The sequence below is a fragment of the Dermacentor andersoni genome, chromosome 10 (genome assembly GCF_023375885.2).
Source record: "Dermacentor andersoni chromosome 10, qqDerAnde1_hic_scaffold, whole genome shotgun sequence".
Taxonomy (NCBI): domain Eukaryota; kingdom Metazoa; phylum Arthropoda; class Arachnida; order Ixodida; family Ixodidae; genus Dermacentor; species Dermacentor andersoni.
The window spans coordinates 18949539-18972563 of NC_092823.1; the positions used below are offsets into that span (position 1 = coordinate 18949539).

Genomic DNA, 23025 nt, shown 5'->3' on the forward strand with positions numbered 1-23025 from the left:
CCGCAATCATCTTTAAGGGATATTTGGCATTGACACGACATGTACCACGGGCTTCTTAGCCAATCCGCAGTTCGGGGCATGTGCCATTATATGTAGAGATATTGTACGGCAATCATATGAAAGTTAGTTGGCGTTGGCGCGATATGTACCTCCCGTTTCTTGACTCTTCCGAAACCAAGCCCTATTTAGATCCTGGTTTATTAGCTGCCTGCGCTTTCAGAAGAGGACGCCTCGGTTCTGCTCGTAGCATTAGGTTTTCGACACATGCACCATCAAAATTAGATATAGGCACTGGAATGCAGTACCGTCGTTGGGTATTCTGCAGGTGCGGTGAGTTAGCGACCACAACATTCTGCTGAGCATAAAGCTAAGTGCTCCATTCCTGGCTGTATTGGCACCACTACAAAGGAACTCAACACAGTGATGTTTCCGCAAATAAGCGGATGTACTTCAGTACTATGGTAAGTACGGGTGGGATTTGTAAATGTTGCTTTTTTACTTCCGTGAACACATGTATACATTTGTTCATGCACATACATCAAAGAAAGTGAGCTGTGTATGCTAAAGCGAACTGCGAATATATTTTTGTCCCGTATTACAACGAAAGGCGTGCATTCAAATACATGATCAAGTTTACCGTATGCACAATTTCGATTGTTGTATCTGAATAATTTTGTATGATTTTAGGTTCTCCAGAACCGAAAAACCTTTCTTCTAATTTAACATATAATGAAACACGTACATCAGCTATTTTCTACAGATGCAGCCATGTCATTGCAGCTGCGCAATAAACTACATTACAGTGTTACATTGAAAATAACTTTGTGTAACATTTCTGGCAAGTAAAGCATACCTGAGGTATAATAGACACAACACTCTTGTCTCCTTCTAGGCACGTTGTTTTTATTCTCAACACAATCGAATGCAGAGGTAACGTTATACTTAAATTAATAAAGAGTCGTTGCCCTGTAGTTCATATGAGAATTCTCAATGGTTTTGGGTAAGGGTGTGGGAATATTCGTAACTTCAAAATAACGAATCGAAAAGTCACATTGGTAAATGTGAATATTTTTTGAATACCTTCCGAATATTTGAAAAGGCTGACTGAGCCCAAATAAAAATAAAGTGGGAGAAAAATTATGGTAAGTTTTTCACACCCGTGGGCCTAGTATAGAAATAAAACATGAGAACTTGAACTTGTGTAGCGGAGCACAGTACTTCATATTCATAGCCATATTTTACAGTCTGCACCAAAATCATTCGCAGCCTGAAGAGCCCTGTGCTTTTAATATGCAACGTTTCATAACGTACAGTGTAATGACAGAAATGTGCTAACCTTAAGAATACTGGGATGTGAACATCGTATTATAGTAATTGTTATAAGGGCTGTTTATTATTCAAAAGCTATTCGAAATGTATTCGATATTCGATTCACTTCTTGCACTATCCGATTCGTATTCGATTCGATCTCAAAAATCACTATTCGCATACCCCTAGTTTTCGAGGCCTTAGTCACTGGCGATTTCTGTTGATTCTGTTAAATAGATGAATATGCTAATGGTCTGCTGATCAGTAATCGTACGTTGCTTTTTAAGTTTAGGCGTCTTGTTAACCTAGGTGCCTAGAGGTTGCTGCTCTTCCAAGTGACGAATAAAAAAATAGAGCCCTACTGGCAACTTCTTCATGATGAAGGGTGTTACAAAAGCAAGAAAGTGCTCACCATTGTACTCTTCACCAAAGGACACAACCATGCAGTCTTTTTGAGCGCCCAGAACTATGTAATCCACAGGGATATCAATCTCATATCCTTCTGAAAGCCCAGCAGTGAAGACAGGAGTCAGTGACAGGCCATATAATTGCCTTGAAGAACGGCAGAATTATTAGACAATATTGTGGTCACGTCTATTATTTCTTACGCATTCACTGTTTTGACTAAACATTACGCGAAGCGTCAGTTACGAATGTGTATACATTTTTTTCTTGAGAAGTAAAAATGAAAAAAAAAAGAGTGTGTTGTCAATGTTTTACAATTAAAAAAAGAGGAACATGTTCCTGTCGGTGTCAATAGCTCCTTCAGTTATACTCATAGGTCACACGCAGTGGCGGATATTGCAACGCTGTGTTCCGGCGATTGCATTATACGCAAAACAATTAACTCTCCCAATGACCACATAATCCTCAATAATCCTCTAATATCACTGCCAGAATGGTGCACTAAGTGGCAGATGACATTAAACGTAGCAAAGTCAGCTTTACTAAGAATAGCGAGGCAACAAAATATATTTGTCTTTTCTTACACTATCGATGACGCCCAACTAACTAATTTTAAATAGTACAAACATCTTGGATAATTGATATTATATGACCTGAGATGGGAGGCGCAGGTAAAGCATGCAATATCGTCATCCTTCTAGAGAGTGTTCTTTTATAAAAGGCGTCTCTATTAAGCACCACATAAAAACATCTCATAACCAATAGCACTTTGACAGATCAATACTTGAATACGTTAACGTCGTTTGTTTCCCGTCTAAAAATAAATTATTTATTAAACTAGAATGTGTTAAAAAAAAGCTGTTAGCGGTATATTTAAAGAATAGCGCTTATCTGATACCCCCTAATAATTAACTGACAAACCTGTAATCTTCATCTTACGTAACCGGCCTAAGTTCGCACGCGAAAAAAAAAAGATATTTCAGCTTTTCCATAATCGATTTAACACTGATAGTTGAAGGTACCCATCTAACCCAGAAGCTAGGTGTTCACGCCACAAGGGTCCCCAAACACTATAGGAATACCGTTTCAAGATCGACGGCTTCAATGAATAATTTTCGTCGTGCAATTAGAAAATAGATTATTCTGTCCACATAACTGAGATAATTTCCTGTCTTTACTGAAAAGCCCTTTACGGGTTTTGTAGAGATGAACTGTAGCACTGTAATCGGTCGCGTACACTTGTGTATCAGATGTTCATTAAGCCGTGTATTACTGCTTCATATATTTGACCAATGTCCTGACCATATGCATCTCGCTTCGTATGAAGTTCAAATAACTGATTGAACTTATTCATAATAAAACCACTCGCCAGTTCTTGTAATATGTTTGTAACGTGTGTGCCGTTCTTGCTAAAATCCCGTTTTGATTGACACTATACCTGAAGTAAATAAATAAATAAATAAATAAATAAATTGTTGTTGCGGCTATCAGACACGTACACGTCCCTGTCTTTTCTGCAGCGCAATAATACTTCAGTAATGGATAACCATCTTGCCCGGAATGCTGCTCTCATTGAATAAATTGTGATGAAGAAGAAGAGCATGAACTGAAGATGATGCAGTCCAACAATTTTCCGAGATATTTAACGGCATGGATTTTTGAATTTCGAAGAAAGAGAAACTTTCATCGTTTTCAAAATGGCTTTTCTGCAAGAAAGTTCAATGAGACAAGAGGAGTGCCCCAGGGGGCTGTTCTGTCCCCTGTACTATTTAACCTATTTATGAGCTAAGTACCACTGCACCAGGATGTGGATCTGTATGTATATGCGGATGACATTGCATTTTTCGCGACAGCCAGAGACATCAATTCCCTTCACCTGTCTTTGCAAACGTACCTCTGTACTCTAGAGACGTGGCTTCACAATCTGCATCTGTCACTAAACGTAAACGAAAGTGCATTCCTTGTTTTTTCGCTTTCCGGGCTGTTGCAGTGATCATTAGTATATGAAGAGAACCATGCCTCAGGTAAAGTCGCTTAAGTGCTTGGGTATAATATACGACGGAAAACTGAACTGGCGTTGTCACATAGAAAATATTACAACGAAGGGGACACGAGCCGTATGTTAACTACGTAGAATCAGTAACCGGCGTGCTGGTGTGCGAAGTGACACACTAATTATGATTTATCGTATGTATGTACGACCGATCCTACAATTCGGCTGTGTTTTGTTCTCCGGAAGTGCACGATATAAAATAAGACCACTTGTTCTTTTAGAAAGAGAAGCTCTTCGACTATGTTTAGGTCTTCTTAAATTCGTTGCTAATAATGTACTATACCAGGAAGCTCGCTACTCTTCACACGCGATTTCGCATGCTTATGGTTCAAACCTACTTCAGAACTTATGAATCTTCTCTACGACGTAGACAATATGCATTTATTAGTGAACCAAAATCATTTTTTGAAAACACGTGGTCATGGTTGCATACCCCACAGGGTGTATTTGTGCAAGCACAATTGGAACCTTTAAATGTTCACCTCAGAGAAATAACTGCGCTTGATAGGTCTCCAGGGTCGCTCAAAATTGAATTTGCAGACATTTTTCTAAACAATGCGAAATTTCTGCCCTAAACGTATTTAAATTTCCGTTTACAAGAATATTTGGCCCATTTCACAATAACTGTAATAGCGACTGATGCTTCTTTGTGTGAAGAGAAGGCAGGCATGGGTACCTACTCCCCATCCCTCGATTGGTCTTTCACACATAGCCTACCAGATTACACATCACTTTTTCAGGCCGAACTTCTGGCAAAAGTTCTGGCCTTGCGCAAATTACCTCTTTATACTACAAAAGTTATTATCGTCATAGATTCTCTATCTGTATGCCACACACTTAATGCGTCTCCAAAATCGACAGCATTGAACACGTTTTCTATATTAGCTCCTCCTCACTTGAGATTAGTTCATTTGGTATGGGTTCCAGGCCACCGACACATTCATATTAATGAAATAGCCGATTCCTTAGCACGAAATTCTTTGACAGGTCCGGTAATATCTGTGCTGCCGGCACATCACTGCACATCACTGCAGCCAGATATAGGCAATTTTCTTTGTGCGAAGACAAAAAAAATTCCTGTCATAGTTGTACCGCCACTTGCAGATTGTGCGGAGGGCCACATCTGACCGGTGACAAGTGTTGCAAGAATAGGTTCAAGGTCCCATACGTAGTTACAAGGAGACAATGGGAGCGCAAGATGGCCGAACAACAAGCGCAGCAGCAACAACGAGCATCTCTCAGAGCTGAGGAATTTCCATCGCTGATGTCAGCAACCGCAACACGTGCCGGTCCAGCTGGTCGCCGAGCGTCACGTTCCGTCTCGAAGCGCAGGGCCAGCGAAAGTAGACAGCGTAGCCTTAGCCGTAGGCGATCGCAGTCACGTGACCGCGTGAGCTGGGCCGATGCAGCAAGGCACGGTGCCAAGAAAGCACAGGGGGTTGCCACCACCACCACCACCACCACCTCCGATACCGCAACGACCAAGACCATTAGCACCAGCAAGACCGTCGATGGCAACAACAACAGCAAGACGAGGGAAGAGAGGACGTTGAAGGAAGCCAACGAGGCACTCAGGCGCAAAAACAACGAGCTCGGGACGAAAGTCAGTAGGCAAGAGGCCACTATTAGCAAGATGGCAAACGAGATCATGGAAATCAAGAAGCTTCTGACGAGCCGTTCCACCAATAACGAAACGCCCCAAGCGGTATCATGTGAACCAACACCCAGCATCAGCAGCGCTGTACCATCAACATCCGCTGAGAAGGAACCGGCACCCAAGAGACGAGCGATCGAGAACCTGAAGGAGCGCAAGCTCAACGACCGGGTGGACAACCTGAAAGACAAGGTCGACCAAATCGAGGAACATCTCGACGGGCTCAAAGATTATATTAAGACAACGTTCACCACGATGATTAACGACAGGTTCGCCGCCATCGAGCGGACGTGTCAGCAGTTAACGAACGCAATACAGCAAATAATGCGACAGTACAATCAGCAACAATCATGGCCACTCCAGCAACAGCAACTACAGCAGTGGAGGGTCTCGTGACCTGGCACTGGAACTGCAACGGTTTCGCTAGCAAGAAGGCAGTCTTGCAGCAACATATAACACAAGTAGCAAGCAAGCCTGATATAATCATGATACAAGAGACTCGCACTGATGCAGTGTCGCTACCCGGTTATCGGGTATACGCCGTCTCCAAAGGTCAGCGGCGGTAGAGGGATATGCACATTGGTTCGCAAGGGACTCACCTTCATTGAGCACGAGTTGCACAATAGTAAAATTGAATACACTCTCATCGAGGTCGTTGCGGGCAAGAAACAAAAGAACAGCACCTTTCTGCTTAACGTCTACAGTAGCCCTTCACACTGGAAGCAAAAATTCAAGACGCTCCTTCACAGAGCCAGCCCCGTGGCGGGGACTCACAGGCTCGTCGCCTGCGGGGACTTCAACGCGGCACACCCGGCATGGGGATATAACAAGCAATTGGCCAAGGGGCGAGACCTGTTCCAAGACTCATTAGACCTGGGCTTCACCCTCATCACAGACCCGACTGATCCTACAAGGATTGGGAACTCTGTGTCCAGGGATACGACGCCGGACCTCACGTTCGTGAAGAACGACGAGAAGGGGAATATCTCCTGGCGCAACACGGGGTCAGAGCTCGGCAGCGACCACTACATCGTAGAGGTCATCATACCGGATGAGGTCAAGGCCTCGGAGGACACCAGAAAACATAATTTTACGGATTGGGATGCCTTCCGTAGCCTGTTACCAACGGAGATGGAGGAAATCGAGAACATAGAGGAATCGTCAGCCCACATATGGGGGGGAGGTCAAGGAGGCGACCAAAATCATAGAAACGGATGAGCAGGTCGACAAGGTTGACAGCCGCCTCGTGCACTTATTCGAGGCAAAGCAATCTATTCTAAACAGGTGGAAGAGGCAACGACTAAATCGGCGCCTAAGGTAGAAGGTGGCGGAGCTGAATCGCGCCATCGAAGTTCATTGTCGGCTGCTCTGTACGCAACAATGGAATGAAATATGTAATGCTGTGGACGGGCAGATGCATTGCGGCAAAACCTGGAACTTGATGCGGCATCTGCTCGATGAGACTAAAACAAAGTCCCACCAACGCGACCGCCTCGCAAAGATCATTCACAGAGCAGTCAAGGAAAACGGGGAAACTGAAGTAATCAGACGCATAAACAGCAAGTACCTTCCGGTTACACCCACGGAAAGGCATCCTGAGTACGGCGGTCAAGCCAACGAGAAGCTTGACCGCGACATCAGCGTCGAGGAGGTGCGAGCGGCCCTGCACGAACTAAACAGCAAGTCGGCGGCCGGCCCGGATCACATCTCGAACAGAGCGCTCAAGAACCTCAGCGATGTGGCCATCGAAAACCTCACCGGTTACTACAACAAGTGCTGGAGTGCGGCGTCACTGCCCCAGCAGTGGAAGACTGCCAAGACCATACTCATCCCCAAACCAGGCAAGCCGCCGAACACGGACAACCTCCGGCCCATCTCGCTCACGTCCTGCGTGGGCAAGGTGTTGGAGCACGTCCTCATGTGTAGGTGGCAGGATTACCTGGAGGAGTCGGGACTATACCCCACCACGATCATCGGGTTTCGGCGTTCCCTCGGCACCCAAGACGCGATGATTCTGTTGAAGAAAGATATCATTGACGATGACACCCTAACGAAAGACAACAAGGCCATTCTGGGGCTGGACCTGCAGAGCGCCTTCGACAAGGTGAAACACTCTGCGATCCTAGCCCAGGTGTCCAGACTCAACATGGGCGCAAGAACGTACAATTACATCAAGGACTTTCTGACGGGGCGGACTACCGAGCTCTGCGCCGGCGATCTACGGCTCCAAGAGAAGAGGCTCGGCAGTGTCGGGACCCCCAGGGCTCGGTCATCTCGCCGTTGTTATTCAACCTCGTTATGATCGGGGTGGTCAAGCGACTCTCCCGCGTCGAGGGCGTCCGGCACACCATCTACGCCGATGACATCACGCTGTGGGTTCCGGGAGGCAGCGATGGTCACATTGAGAGCACGCTGCAAGAAGCCGTCGACGCGATCGAAGACCAGCTGAACGGTTCCGGTTTGATCTGCTCACCGAGCAAGTCAGAACTGCTGGTGTTACCACCGAAGTACGTCAGACGTAAGAAGAGCGAAGCGAGGGATTACGAGGCCATCAAGATCGTGACGGGGAACGGCCACGTGATCCCGGAGGTCGACAAAATCCGGGTGCTCGGCATGATTATAGACAAGCGACGGGGCAACGGCGAGACTATTTCCCGCCTTACAGCCAAGATTACCAACGCAATACGTCTCATCAGACGGGTTGCCAACCGCAAGGCCGGGGTGAAGGAGGAAAGCTTGATTCGGCTTGTGCACTCCTTCGTAATCAGCCACGTCACCTACGTTGCAGCCTTCCACAACTGGATGCAATGTGAAAGGAATAAAATCAACGCCCTGATACGCCGAGCTTACAAGGCGGCGCTCGGACTATTCGAGTGTACGAACACCAACAAGCTCCTGAGCCTGGGGGTACACAATACCCTCGAGGAAATTGCGGAAGCGCAACGGACTGCCAAGCTAAGCGGCTCTCTATGACCGAAGCCGGCAGGCGCATACTCCAATACTTGGGCTTCACGCCCGGAGCGAAAGCGGCGAGTAGCGACGTTTCTGTCCCGGACGCAACCCGGCGCCGGATTCGGGTGGACCTCATCCCGAGAAACATGAACCCGGAGTATAACAAGGAGAGAAGAGCGGCGAGGGCCAAGGCCCTCATCGACTTTCACGCCAAGGACGAGCACGCAAGGTTCGTGGATGCGGCAGAATACCAGGGAGACTGCGCGGCGTTCGTAGCTACCGTCATCGAGGCGTCGTCCGGCGCGACCAGGGCAGCGGCGAGCTTACGGCTCCGCGAGGCGTGTCAGGCGGAGGAGGTGGCCATTGCCCTGGCCATTGCCGACCCCGGGTGCCAGACAGTGTTGTGCGATTCGCGAAGTGCAGTGCGGAATTATGCAAAGGGCAATGTGTGTGGTGAGGCTGTGCGCGTTCTGTGCTCGGCTGACCTGCAACGACAGAATCGGTATGTTAGAATCAAGTGGTTCCCGGCGCACGCGGGCAGCGATGCGTCCGAGAAGCACGATAACCACAACGAGACGGCACACGCAGTGGCGCGAGCGCTAACCAACCGCGCCGCTGCAACCGACCGTCCAACGTGGTGTAGTGCCAAGGATCGCATGACGACGTTCAACGAACTCACACAGTTCCACCGCCTGGCTCGAAGGACTTTCCCACCCCCGCACCCGGGGCTGAGCCGAGCGGAGGCGGTGCTGTTCAGACAATTGCAAACTGGTTCTTTACCCACCCCAGTGTTAATGACTCATCTATACCCTAAATTATATGCGAGTGATGTGTGCCGCGTGTGCCAGCGGGAGAGGGCCACCTTGACGCACATCCTATGGGATTGCACAAAGTTCCCCAATGAGGCTATGACAAGTACAACGATTCCGCCGCGACTCGCGGCTGCGAGTCGCGGCGGAATCAAGCACAAAATCAAGCACATTATCAAAGGTATTGACGATTACGTCTTTCAGATGTTGCTTGCGAAAAGCCCGAGCAGCTAAGCGGAGCTTATCAAATTGTGTCAGAGCTACTACGAAGCCCGGAAACAGCGGGCCTTGACTCGTCGCCTTGTTACAAACGACGAGAGCCTCGCGGGCCTAGCCGTCAACTCGGACCAGTCAACACTGCTGCCTCATATCAAGGCGGTCATACGCGAGGAAATAGCTCGGCAGATCTCGCTGGTGCAGTTTGCTCAGAAGCAGCCCTAGTGACGTCCTGCTCCTTACCTATCACCCACTCTCCGGCAGGCGATCGAAGCACTAATTGCCCATGCTGTGCCAGTGTCCCATCAGCCCCATCCTGTGGCAGCTCCTCCCACACGCACCCAGGTCGTCGTAAGCCCTCGAACACACTGTTTCCACACTGCGTCAGCCAATGAAGACGCAGACTCCTCCCGTGCCCCTTGCAGTGGCCCCGTAGCCGCAAACCCTTGACGTACTCCGGACGGCAAAACAATTTGCTTTGCCTGTGGCGGCCCCGGGCATATCGCCCGCTACTGTCGCCGCCGCATGCCGTTGGCCATCTCATACGGCTATGAACCGACGACTAGCTATGCCGATCAGCCACTCGAGGATCAACTCCAAGCACTCCTGATCGTCATGCTTCCTTCGACCGACGATCTCCATCACCACGTCGGCGCTCTCTTCCCAACGCGTCGTCGTCCCCTGCCTACAGAAGAGGAAGACTAAACGCCGCAGTTCATGAGGCAAGAACTCTGTCACCGTCAGAGCGTCCAAGTACTCACATTTCTCCGTCGAACGTCATTACTATTTCTGTCGAAGGTGCGTCAACTCTTGCCATTGTAAGCACTGGTGATGCCATTTGCATTAGGCATGAAAGTCTTTGTCGCTCCATCCGGAATGTGACGACGCCAGTTGCTGGCGTAGCTCACCGTACCGCAACAGCGCAGCATGTTCAGCCGTTAGCCGCTTGTACTGCCAGAGGACGTTAATTGAGGATGTTATGTACATCGTTGAGCTCATTGTGCTGCCATCCTGCTCTCACGACGTAATTCTTGGATGGGATCTCCTCTCACGACACGAAGCCATCACCAACCGCGCGCAAGCAGATGTCGAACTTTCTCCTTTACGCGACCTCCATTTAGACGATTCTTCCGAACATCACCTCGAAATAGTCGCCGATTAGGAGACCGACATTCCAGCGCAAGCCGCTGTTCTTTTACCTGTGTCCTGCGGAAGCAGCTCTGGTGCCACTGTTTTGTTCGTCCCTTCTGAGACTTTCATCGCGAAAAAAATGCAGCAGATCCCATGCCTTGTGGTAATCGATGGAATGCGAAGCAGTGTGCTCCTACTACATTAACGAAACGACCATGGAGCACCGAGACGTAGGCGGCCCTTTCATGACCTACATGAAACGAATGTCATGACATGTTCATGTCGCGACCTATAATTTATGTTCGCCGTACACCCTTGTCCTACTATGCAAATTTTGGTATATACCAAGACATAGGGGGCTGTTTCATGGCCTACATGTACGCATGTCATGACATTCATGTCGTGGCCTATAATTTGTTCGTCACACACTATCCTCATAGTATGCCATTGTGGTACTTACCAAAGACACAAGCGGCTGTTTCCTGGCCCGCATGACACGCATATCATGACATTCGTATCATGACCTATTATTTATGTTCGTCGTACACTCTTGTCATACTACGTCGATTTCGGTACCTACCAATTTATTGAAACAGCCACGAGAACACCAAGACGTAGGGGGCTGTTTCATGACCTACATGACACACGTCATAATATTCATGTCATGACTGATCATTTATGTTCGTCATACACTTGTCATAATATGCGAATTTTGGTACATACCTAGATGTAGGCAGCTGTTTCATGACCTACTTGACACGCACGTCATGACGTATCATTTATGTTCGTCATACACTTTTGTCATACACTCTATGCCAATGGTAGTACATCCCAGCTAGCACAAAAGAGATATAATCATTCTTATTCATGGATATTTCGTCTTGACCGTTCAAAATCGAGATTGAAGAAGTCAGCATCCAGAAGAATTCAATCAAGCTGGAAAATCAGGCTATAAGGCGGATTTTGGGAGACGAATAAAATCGCGTGTTCTAGCAGCCTCCAAATTTTTGTTTTCCTTCTTGGCCGGAAATTCTGGCTGGAATTCACGAACATAGGTTTTTGTTTTTACTTCGCGCCGCGGTTAGAAGAGAACGCAGTTAATCAAGGGGCGGGTGTTTGCATTGTGGGGAGTATGCGTTCAAGGGGCACCGCTAGTTCCTTTATTTTGTTATGAACTTTGCAACAAAGAAGAAAAGTTGCGCTGACCTTTCGGACCGTCAGTAGAGGCGAAGAATTAATGACGAATGATGGTACTTGCGAGCCTTGTGGCTACGATTACAACTATATACCTGTTATACAATCGTACGTACGTATGGTTATGTTACCTTAATGGTGTATATTAAAACAACGATATTACTTGTAGTCCGGCTAACAAATGTTAAAATATGATTAGCTTTCGCGATAATGAAGTAGGCAGAACGTCGCATTGTTTCTAGGTACTGTTTCACATGGCGCGATCGGCGCGAAAAGGATCGCTCTGCCGCGCATGTCGCAAAGCAATTTTCGCTGATAGTTTTCACATGCGACTACGACAGCGCGTGGCAGCAACGGCCAAGACTTCCGTCTGATCACGAAGTATCCCTGCCTTCATTGTCAAATAAAAGCAACATGTAAATTAGTCAAACATTATAATTTTGTTATTATTATCTCAAAATAGAATAAGCACACCATTTTTCAACGTTTAAAAACGTTCAAAATTTACGATGGCTTAGTCGGCGAGTGAAACGCTGTACAACACCGCAAGTATGATCGTGCGACTAGTGCGGCGTCGACGGGGTGGTTCCGTTTTCTGCACTCTGGTTTCGTTGTTGCGGTACTATGGAAGCCACAGCTCTTCTCTCGGAGGAATATTTGCTTCTGCAAAAGAAGAAGCTACTATTGAACGTGCAAGCACCTGGAACAATTTGTAGCGATGAAGTGGACGATGGTGACGATCGAGTGGGTACGTGCCGACTGTTAAACACGGCGTCTCCTCGCGACCTGGATAGCGTGAAGCTTCTCCTTTTAAATGAATTGTGTGAGCTGGAGAAAAAGAAATCGTTCATGAAGCTCCTAAGCCACCGGGGCTGGTGGGTCCGCCCTATTTGGGAGAATCGGAAGCAGGAGTCGGATGTTGCACAACGGTGAGTTCTAACTTGTACAGGAAGCTTTTGTTCCGGGGCTCCCATAGATAGACATGGAAAAGGAGAAATTATTTCTGTTGTGCAGATGCCCTCGCTGATGTCGCGAGACAAGGAATACTTCAAAAAGTGCTACAGAATGTCACCGGAGACCTTTGAAACCCTGCACTCACTTGTCGAAGTAGGTTTGATAAGGCTTCACGTCATGCGGGAACCACTGCCCGGATGTGCACGGCTCGCTATTGCACTCAGGTAAGTATGCTATACCTAAGCAGAATTGGTCTCACTCAGTGCCTGGCACCACCTGCGAGGTAGTTATGTGACCTTACTATATATTTAACCATTTTGACGCTGTATGTATTTTATTTTACTCACACAATATTGCAGGCCAGTAATTTGGCCCTCGCAGGAGGGGATACAAAGGATGCCCTCCATTAAGTTATTAGCCCATCAATCTCTTGTGAGACCTAAGTTGGAATGTGCATGCGCCATCTGGGACCCTCCTAAACACAACCTTAGCAGGACACTCGAGTCGGTACCAAATTGTGCAGCCAGATTCATCTTTTCTGACTACTCATGTCATACAAGTGTCGCTCAGTTAAAATCAAAGGCTCATCTCCCCGAACTAGATAGGAGCCGCAAAACATTCAGACTTTGCCTTTATCATAAACTCTACCATACCCTTCCTCCCGACAACACCCTTATCAAACCAGCACACCGTCATTCAAGCCGCGTCAGCCACCATAAAGCAGTCTACCCGCCACATGCTCGGACAACTGCTCATCTTCATTCCTTCTTTTCTCAAACAGCCATCGCTGTTTGAAAAAAATCGCAAAATATTTGTTTCATCTGAAATATACAATGTTTTTCTTGACATTGCTAAGTGCTCAGTATATTATATATGGACTGATGTTGGTGGTATACGCTCAACTCTTCACCATATTTTAATTAGCTATGTCATCTGTGTAGTGAATGGAGCTTTCAATTTACCACAGCAAATAAAATTGGGGTGGTGCAACAATGCAACATCATTGCAGCTTTGCATTTGCAGTGCCGCGTTTACCTAATTCCAGGTACAACTTTACCTGAAACGCATTCTGTATTACTTTGAATGAGATACAAACGCCCTTCGTCGGAGAAAAGGTGCTGGGACACTGGCCGAGACCGTCCTCAGCACAGAAACCTTTAAAGCGTTGTTGCGCTTCTTGCGGAGGACAGGTCTCAGAGACCGACTTTAGGCGGTGCCGTATTCTCCTTTCTTTTTTCTCTTTTATTTTTGCTCTTGCTTCATTATTGCCTTTCTTTTGTAATATCTCTTTTCTACTATCTTTTATTCCCTTTGCCCCTTTTCCTGAGCACAGGGTAGCCAGCCAGTCTGAAAACTGGCTAACCGTCCTTTATTTCCGTCTATTTCTACTCCTTCCTTGAATGATGAGTGGTACCTTCTTTGGAAATTTTCAGGAGGATGCTGTCATATGCCAATCACGAACTAGCCAAGACAACAACCTCCTGAAAATGTGCAAAATAGGAAACTTTACCCTGCTGGTGATTTCTATGGGCAACACCTTCAGTTAGATTTAATGTATGTCTTCAAGAAAAACAGAGAAGCGAATTTCACTTGCGACCTGTCAATGTTAGAACAATGTTATAAAAGTGTAATGCTCAAAAATTGTGCGTTGGGACCGATATAGCGTTGCAGTATATTATTGCAGTATTGCAATATTTTATTGCCAAGTCATATTGAAAAACGAGCGCGTTCACTAAGAAAAGTTTGCATCAATTCACATGCACTTTCTACATGCCTACAGTATCTACAGAAAGAAGACCTGCTGAAGGAACTAGCCCAGAAACTTAATTTCGTACACAAGGAGCCCACAAGAATTTTGGTGCTTTCAGTGCATGAAAAAGCCAAGATGAATTTTGAAATGCAGGGAGGGTGGAATCTGTTTGACATTGCGTAGAGGCAGATGCGTCATACCTGAGAACGTGCATCGACAACATCGGAAAAATTCAAGCCTTATTCCCTTTGCATACTCTTCACAGTACCACCATAGTGCACCAGGATCTGCTTGTGTGTGTTTGGGTGGTGGTGGTGGTATTTTTTTCTTTGACGTTCAAGTGGGCATCTGTATTAACGGACGACTACAGTACAAAAGAACACAAGTGGGGAGAACTTCAAGTTCTGCGTCCCATGCCTCAAGCGACTGACAAAACTAACATTGTGGGCTGTTTTCAGTAAAGTGTGCTTCTACATAAAAAAAAAATGAGACTGATGACCACAATTAAGATGAGAAAACTGTCGTGCGTTGAGTGCTCTGAATGGTGTTGACCATTTGCGAGACTGGACACCTCTAGGGACTGGTGAAGGCATGAGCATTAATCTGTTTTTTTTTTTATGATGGTGCATCTAGAAACAATGAAAACGGTTAACATCCCCTTGCTTCTTTAGACTGTGTGATCATGGAAGTATGACTCATCATGTCTAGCCTTTTTTGTGGTAGAACATGCAATTTCGTCAGACTGTAGTTGTAAGCTTTACTTTGATTATTGCAGCTATTGTTCCCGCAGTGTGCTGAGCTGGGCTAGTTGGTGCGTGTATATAGTGGAATTGAAGAGTGCTATGGAAGAGATGAGGTCTGCTTGTCATCTTCACTTAGTCCTCTCTGTAGCTCTGTCCGATTCCCTTCCGAGTTATTTACTTGTAGTTTCTCTTCAAATGTCGTATAGGCTTTCACTTTTGTCTCCCCACAAAAGGGAAGGCATGTTTTGATGTCTTTTGCACGAGATGCACAATTATTTAGTCATCTTTACTTTGCGTAATTTATTCATGTGTTAATTGTTTATTGGTTCCCCTTACTTTTTTATTGCTGGCACATGGCTTCCTTTTGTCCACTTTTAGTGTATAAGGATTTTCTTACTCATATTAGTACCTGATTTCAAACTCTTCTGTGCAATATCATTCTTGTGTTCAAAATGTCAACTTATTCGTACAATCAGTATGAATGCAGTTTTTTTCTAGAGAATCCATAACGCGGAATTTAATTTATTTATTGAAGCGTTTATGCTAAGTATATTGTGAACTATTTGTGCATTTTAATTAATTGGTGAGCAGATTGCTTTGATACTGTTCACTAAATTGCAAAGATGGTTTGCACGTGTGTTATCAAAAACAGCTGTTTATGCTGATTATCTGTCTCCGTACATTCAGCCAGCACGCAATATCCACTATGTCACAGGGATTTGTGAATAATTGTAGTAGTCTCTGAGCTTCGCATAAATGCACCAACAAACTCGTATCGCTACGCTTCTTGTTTAGTGGCCCATTTTATAATAAAAATCTTGTTGCTGCATGTGTTTCGTGTATTGCGCAAACATGCAGGCTAGTGTGCTTCGATGTCGTCCTCGCACGCCACTCCGTACGTAGTACGGCGCAGCGGGCGAGGAAGACATCGAGGAACCCTACTGCAGGCCGTCGGCTGGCGAAAAGTCGCAGAGAAGAGGGTAAGTAAAGAAAGACGGGAGCGGAGGGTGGGGAGGGAAGCAAAAGAAGAAAAAGAAAACGTCTATCAAAATTCGCATTGTTAAAGGGTTCTATCCAGATAGTGAAAAGCTTGTAATGGTCCTACAAAATCCGCTTTCAAGAGAGCATTTTTCTAACGTGATTTAAGCAAGATTCTAGAACTTCGTGGAATAGTCACATCCACGGGACATGAGCAACAATATACGACCGTTTATCCCATTTTAAACAGACTGCACGGATCTTTTAGTGCGTCTTTGAGACGTTTATTTCATCTTGGCAAATCGGTATGGAAGCAGACTTCTATCGCTTTTGTGCTAGCTGGGATGTACCAAGTTAATGAAACGACCATGAGAGCCCCATGGCGTAGGCGGCTGTTTTATGACACACATGACACAAATGTCATGCCATTCAAATCATGATCTATCATTTATGTTCGTCGTGCACTCGTGTCATACTATGCCAATTTTGGTAGATACCTAGTTAACAAAACGACCATGAGAGCACCAAGACGTAGGCGGCTGCTTCATGACCTATATGAGAAACACGTCATGACATTCCTTTCATGATCGATCATTTTCTCAAACACTGTTGTCATAGTATGCCAATTTTGGTAGATACCTAGTAAAGAAAACGACCACGAGAGCACCAAGACGTAGGCGGCTGCTTCATGACCTACATGAGAAACGCGCAATGATATTCATTTCATGATCGATGATTTATGTTTCTCATAGACAGTCCTCATACTATGCCAATTTTGGCACATACGAAGTTAATGAGATGACCATGAGGGTACCCAGATGTAGGCGGCTAGGTAGATAGATACTGTCAAAGTGGCAAATGTTCGCCAAGAAATGCTTCGCATTTAAAAACTCTACAAGTATTCATAAAAAGGACTAATTCCCTTGATCCTCGCTGTATAATCTCAGTCAGTGCCAAGTTCAAGGTGTTTTACTAGGATTGCTAATGTACAGTTCAACTTCTGTGTAACATATTCCGGCATATAGCTTCTTGTTGTCAAGCTTATGTGTCAAAACGTAAACGCGTGCATTATTTACAAGAACAGTTATTTGCTTCTTAAATCAGTTTTCTTTAGTATACCCCTTGTATAAGACATACATAGTGCTAGCTTTAGTGACTGTTTAGTGCAGTATTGAGTGTCTTTTTTATTACTGAGTCTGTTTGATGTGACGAAACGTGTTGTTTATAAAAGGCGCCATAGTTAAAGATAATGGCCGGAATACATCTAACCAACCAGAACTATTTTACCTCCATCAAAATGAATGCTCTACGAACACATTTACATTCCACAAATCCGGGAACTCTGCTTTTCAATGCTGTGAAAATCAATTTACTGAAAGTATATCTTTCACCATGAAATTTGAGATACGCTAAGACATGTACAACCGATTAGGATGTTAAGAATAAACTGCGTATACTCGAAATTGATGTCGACAAAATTGGTGCGCTTATTGAATATTATTCAGACTGTTTGATGTGATCAGAGCAATCTGCCTAATTTATTAAGGCTTCTGTATTTTCAATAGCTCCTAGCACGATTGTGTTGTTGCGATTTGATTATTTTAACAAGATTTGTAACGTACGCTGGACGCGTAGAAATTGTGACTATTGTGTTGTGGCCATTGTGTTCAGTCGCGACGAATATTTATTTAGTTTTTAAAGCGCCTTCTTACCGTCTTTAAGCAATGGGTTGAGAGTGACCTTTACCTCGTAATTCTCCACAGTAACGTTAAATTCCACGAAGTGCTTTCTGAAAAAAAAAGTAGTGCAGGATTTTTTCAATAAATTGTTGCTGTTGTGGTGATGAACAACCACAGGGGCTCAACGCAAGCCACTAAACTAACTATTTATTGTACTCAGCACAATGATAGCGACAAGCACACCCGTCGAACGTCCAAATTTGATTTGAGGATCATACGCGCCGGCTATTTGTGAGGTTTGCGACAGGGCTAGTTGGTGTGGCATGTTGCTTTGGCTCCCAGCGCACACGGGGACAAAGACAGGGTAAGACTAAGACAAGCGCTGTCTTCTTCAGCGCGTGTCTTCCTCGTTTTCTGTCTGCGTCCCAGTGTGCTCTGTAAGCCACCGGCTATATACATATCGCTTAATGAACACTCCAACGTAATCGCTTGTGGCCTAAGGTTTAGAATGTACGCCAGTATTTAGTATTCACGTCGCGCACAGAATCTGATTACAGAAGGCTCGACGACAACATATGCAACAGATAGGTACCAACCGAGTCGAATCCGCACTTTTTAAAAGATAGACTCTTCAATAGCATTCGAGAAACTTCCGATACACAAAGGTGTGAACTGCGCTGAGCGATAACCTTTTACATTTGATAGGCGAAGAAAGACAGTCACTAGAAAAGATAGATAACTACTCGTACTCGACGTACGTCGCCCACATGTCTGCGAGGGCCTTGTTAATGTGTTCCGTAAGACCACTGGTCTAGACGATCGCCTCTAGAAGAAGTGAGACGTGCGGTCAGCATGAAATGTGTTTGCGCAAGAACTTTTTGGGACAATATTACTTTTTATATGGACAAGATTATTCTTACGTGTATTGCGTCTACAGTGCGCATCCGCATATAGGACAACGTTCATATAGTATCTCATTGTACCATAACATAATCACCCGCCACCTACCTTTCCCTGGGTATGGACAAGATTACTCTTACGTGCATTGCGTCTACAGTGCGCATCCGCATATTGGACAACGTGTGTATAGTATCTCATTGTACCATAACATAATCACCCGCCACCTACATTTCCCTGTATTTCCCACTTCCCCTTTCCCCAGTGAGGAGTAGCAGGCTAGAGACACGCTCTCCAGGCCGACCTCTCCTCCTTTCTGTTCATTAAAATCTACTCCTCCTCCTCCTCCGTAAGACCATTCGTCTACGGAGGGTAGGCCGTGGTACTGTGGTGACTTGTCTGGCTACATCGTAGGATGGCTTGAGTAAACTCTGCCGTAAATGCCGTTCCAAAGTCGGTGGTGAAAATTTCTGGGGCACCATGTCATATCAGGACATACTTGCCTAAGAATTGCGCCACTTCAGCCGCACTACCTTTGGGCAGGACTCTCGTTTGAACGTAGAGGGTAACGAAGTTGGTGACTACGACGGTCACTGATTCTCAGATGCTGAAGTCGGAAAGGGCCCAAGTGAGTCCATCTTGATCTGTTGGAGTAATCCGGGAGGAGGCTCAATAAGTTGCAACAGCCCTGCTGCCCTTGTCGGTGGTGCCTTACGCCACTGACAATCTCGGCAGGTCCTGATGTAGTGAGCGACGTCGGAAGCGAGAGGCGACCTTTAATACTTCTCGCACCCTGGGTTCTCTGACGCGCTATCTTCAAGAGTGTGCAGGAGAACCCAAGGTGTGCAATGGCCGGGCCGTCTGGCAGGGCGTAGAATAGCCGCAGTGATGATGGCACATCGATAAGGTAGGTGGCACAGGCCGGTAAACCCTTTCTCGCAGGGGCGTCGTTTCGCGAAGAACACGAAGACAATACTCACCTAAATACCCTCGCGACAATGTCGGTTTGGCCTTTCAAGTATTCGGCAATGCTTCTTAGCTTTGTGTCTGCACGCATCTGTTCGTCGAAGTTGTGGGCACTTGTTCCCAGGAGGGTGTCCTTGTTTTGGTCGTCATGCGGCGAGGGGCCGACGGTGGCGCGACACCGGTAATTAGTGTCAGAGTGTTTCCGTCCGTACTTGTTAATAAGGGTGATGGAAAATTCTTGCAGCCTGAAGCTCCATCCTGTAAGGCAGCCTGAAGGCTCTTTTCAGTTTGCTAGCCAAAATGCGTAGTGATCGCTCACGACCTTGAAGGGCGTATCGTATAGTTAAGGCCGAAATTTCGCAGTAACCCAAATCATGGCAAGACATTGCTCTTGCGTAGTAGAATAATTGGCTTCGGCTTTCAACAGTGAGCCGCTAGCGTAAGCTATGACCCTTTCAAGTCCGTTTTTCCTTTGGACTACCAACGCGTAGAGGCCTACGTTACATGCGTCTGTGTGAATTTCGGTATCGGCGTGTTCGTCGAAGTGTGCTAGTACTGGCCGTGACTGCAGGCATCGTCGGAGTTTTTGAAATTTTTATTTAATAATTTATTTATTTTCGAAAAGTGTTGGCCGTCTTGGCCGTAACGGGGTGGGTACAGCAAGTTTGCACATAGCGTGAAAAATGTAAGCACCTTACAAACATAAATTGGACATGAAGCAGTGAATGTTGCAAATACAATGCAATAACCACCAAAACAAATAACCAAATACAAATACAATATTTTGGCTAAGAAATACGTGCTTGTACCATTGTGACAGTGATATCGGAAGCAGCATAAAATAAAGACTATAGTATGTATTCTAGAACAGTGTGACAACGTTTGCACGACACCAGTAAGATTCAATTTCATAAAAGGTTTTTAACGCGTTCCTCAACGCCTTTAGTGCTACTCGACTGCAAAACAGACGCCGGTAAACTGTTCTATTCCTTAATCGTTCGCGGAAAAAATGAATAAGCGTACATGCCCAGATTTGCTTTTGTAATTGAGAACATGCAATGATTGCTTAACCTGACGTTGCTAGCCTGCCTGGGAGCAAGATAGATTGCGGTTTCAATATTGAAGTGGTCTTTTTATATATATAAAAGAAAAGAAATTTCAGTCTAGCCAACTTCCGCCGTAGAGCCAGTGGAGGTGAATCAAGCAACTCAAGCATTTCAGAAACAGAGTCAGTACGATAATACCAGGAAAGAATGAACCTTGCGGATTTTCTCTGTATCTTCTCAATGCGGTTTATTAATCCTGATTTAAACGGACCCCAAATGATACTGGCATACTCTAACGCCAGTCTAATGTAAGTTAAATATGCAATTAGCTTGACGGGTGTGGTGACTAGCTTTAATTTTCGGTGAAAGAACCATAACTTTTTTTCTGCAGCTTCAGAAATTCTGTCTCCATGCGATTTCCAACTTAAGTCTTTTGAAGATGTTAAACCTAGGCATTTTATTGTTTCAGTTTCAGTTAAAATTGTTGAATTCATCTCATAATTACAATCAAAAATATGCTTTGTTTTGTTTTTAACTCTGAGCATGACTGATTTAGATTCGTTAATTTTCATGTTACATTTCGCGGCCCAGACTTCTACAGCGTTAAGGGCTTGACTAAGTGACGCCTGATCGTTTTGGTTATTGATTTCACGATCTAATAAACAGTCGTCTGCAAATAACTGGATGGTTATGTCGTTACTTATGTGATGAGCAGTATCATTTACGTAAACTAGAAAAGGAAGTGGTCCTAAAACGGATACCTGTGGAACACCTGAGGTTATTTTTAGTTGGTTAGATTTGTTGCCCTCTATTTCAACGTATTGTGTCAGATATGTAAGATAGGAGCGGATCTACATAGCAACATTATAATTTATATTAATTTCCGTCAGTTTATAAATTATTTTGTTATGTACGACCAGATCGAGAGCCTTCGAGTAATCTAAAAGTATAGCGTCAACCTGCTTTCTATTGCTTAAGGAAGCTGAAGAATGCTTCGACATGTGGCGTTGTTTCTCAGTTGAACTCGACGTCATATTCTGTTAGATGGGTGAATGACGCGGTGATGTGCGAAACGTTTTCAACAAAGCGCCTGTAAGTGGCACTCAGTCCAAGAAATAAATGCACCGCCTTTTTGTCTACGGGCTACCGCAACTTTCCGATAGCAGCAGTCTTCGGTCGGGAGGAATTCAAGACTTGCTGATGACGTGATCTAAGAACGGGAGCTCTTCGTAGGCAAAGCAGCAATTTTCCTGTGTTACGGTGAGCCTGAATGGCTTAGTCGTGTCTAGTAGTGTTCCGAGGTGCGTCAGATGTGCTTCGAAACTGGCGGAGATAGCGACGACGTCATCCCTCAATACAAGGTCGGTCTGTCACATCAAGCCAGCCAACACTGTGCCCATAACGCTGTAGGACGCTCTAGAACGGTGCAGGTACTGAGCGAAGCCCGAACGGTATGACCTTGAACTCGAAGAGACCGTCCGGCGAAATAGAGGCCGTCTTCTAAAGATACCTCGTGTCGACTTCATTTGCCAGTAATCTAAAGAAATTAATTTATGGAGTTATACGTGCCAAAACCACGATCAGATTGTGAGGCACGCCGTAACGGGGGATTCCAGAAATTTGGACCACCTGGGGTGCTTTAACGAGCACGGAAATCTAAGTACACGGATGTTTTCACATTTCGCCCCTATCGAAAATTCGGCCGCTGTGGCCGGGATACGCAAGTAACCCGTCCTGAGATCCTTTGACAAAAAAAAAAAAAGAAAAACTTTGTATTATAGAGTTGGTTTAACGCATCGACTATCCGTGTGTTGGGATTTGGTTTGCCTAGGACTATGCGAGGTGGTTTGCCCAAGAGTACATTTAGAGTTGCACTGTTCAAATTATTCTATGCACCACTGAGGCGATTCCACAATGGAAAAAGAGACAACGAAGCTGGTTCTTAACGAAACATGAAAAGATACCTAGAACAAGCCGTCACACATACAGATCCACTAAACAAGATGAGAAGACTAATACAAACGTTCATGCAGCTCTATATGTTCTTATACAAATAAGCTGCGTACAAGAAAAGCTAGGTTCATGACCGTTTACAATAACTTGACATACGCCACTGCAGCTGCGGGGCGTCGGTCATGTGAAGAAGAGTCGCTGCTTTCCTCTTGAGGATTATCCGCAACTCGGCCAAGGTGTCGCATGACGGGCGGGTGAAGTTCTTGCCTTGAGTCGTACGTTTCTAGGACCAGCTAAGACCACAGGCTAGAGGTAGGGCGGAGGCCGTATCGTAGAC

At 45.5% G+C, this 23025-nt stretch overlaps 1 protein-coding gene across 1 annotated transcript in view; it reads right to left on the reverse strand.

The window, feature by feature from the left end:
- The window catches only part of LOC129381980 (uncharacterized), a 64121-nt gene that overhangs the window by 24260 nt on the left and 16836 nt on the right, over positions 1-23025 (reverse strand). Inside the window, exons 3-4 of the mRNA XM_055065305.1 lie at positions 17860-17936; positions 1721-1810 (exon numbers count right to left, since the gene is read on the reverse strand). Of these exons, the coding sequence (XP_054921280.1) occupies positions 1721-1810; positions 17860-17936 (167 nt within the window). The remainder of the gene's footprint in view (positions 1-1720; positions 1811-17859; positions 17937-23025) is intronic.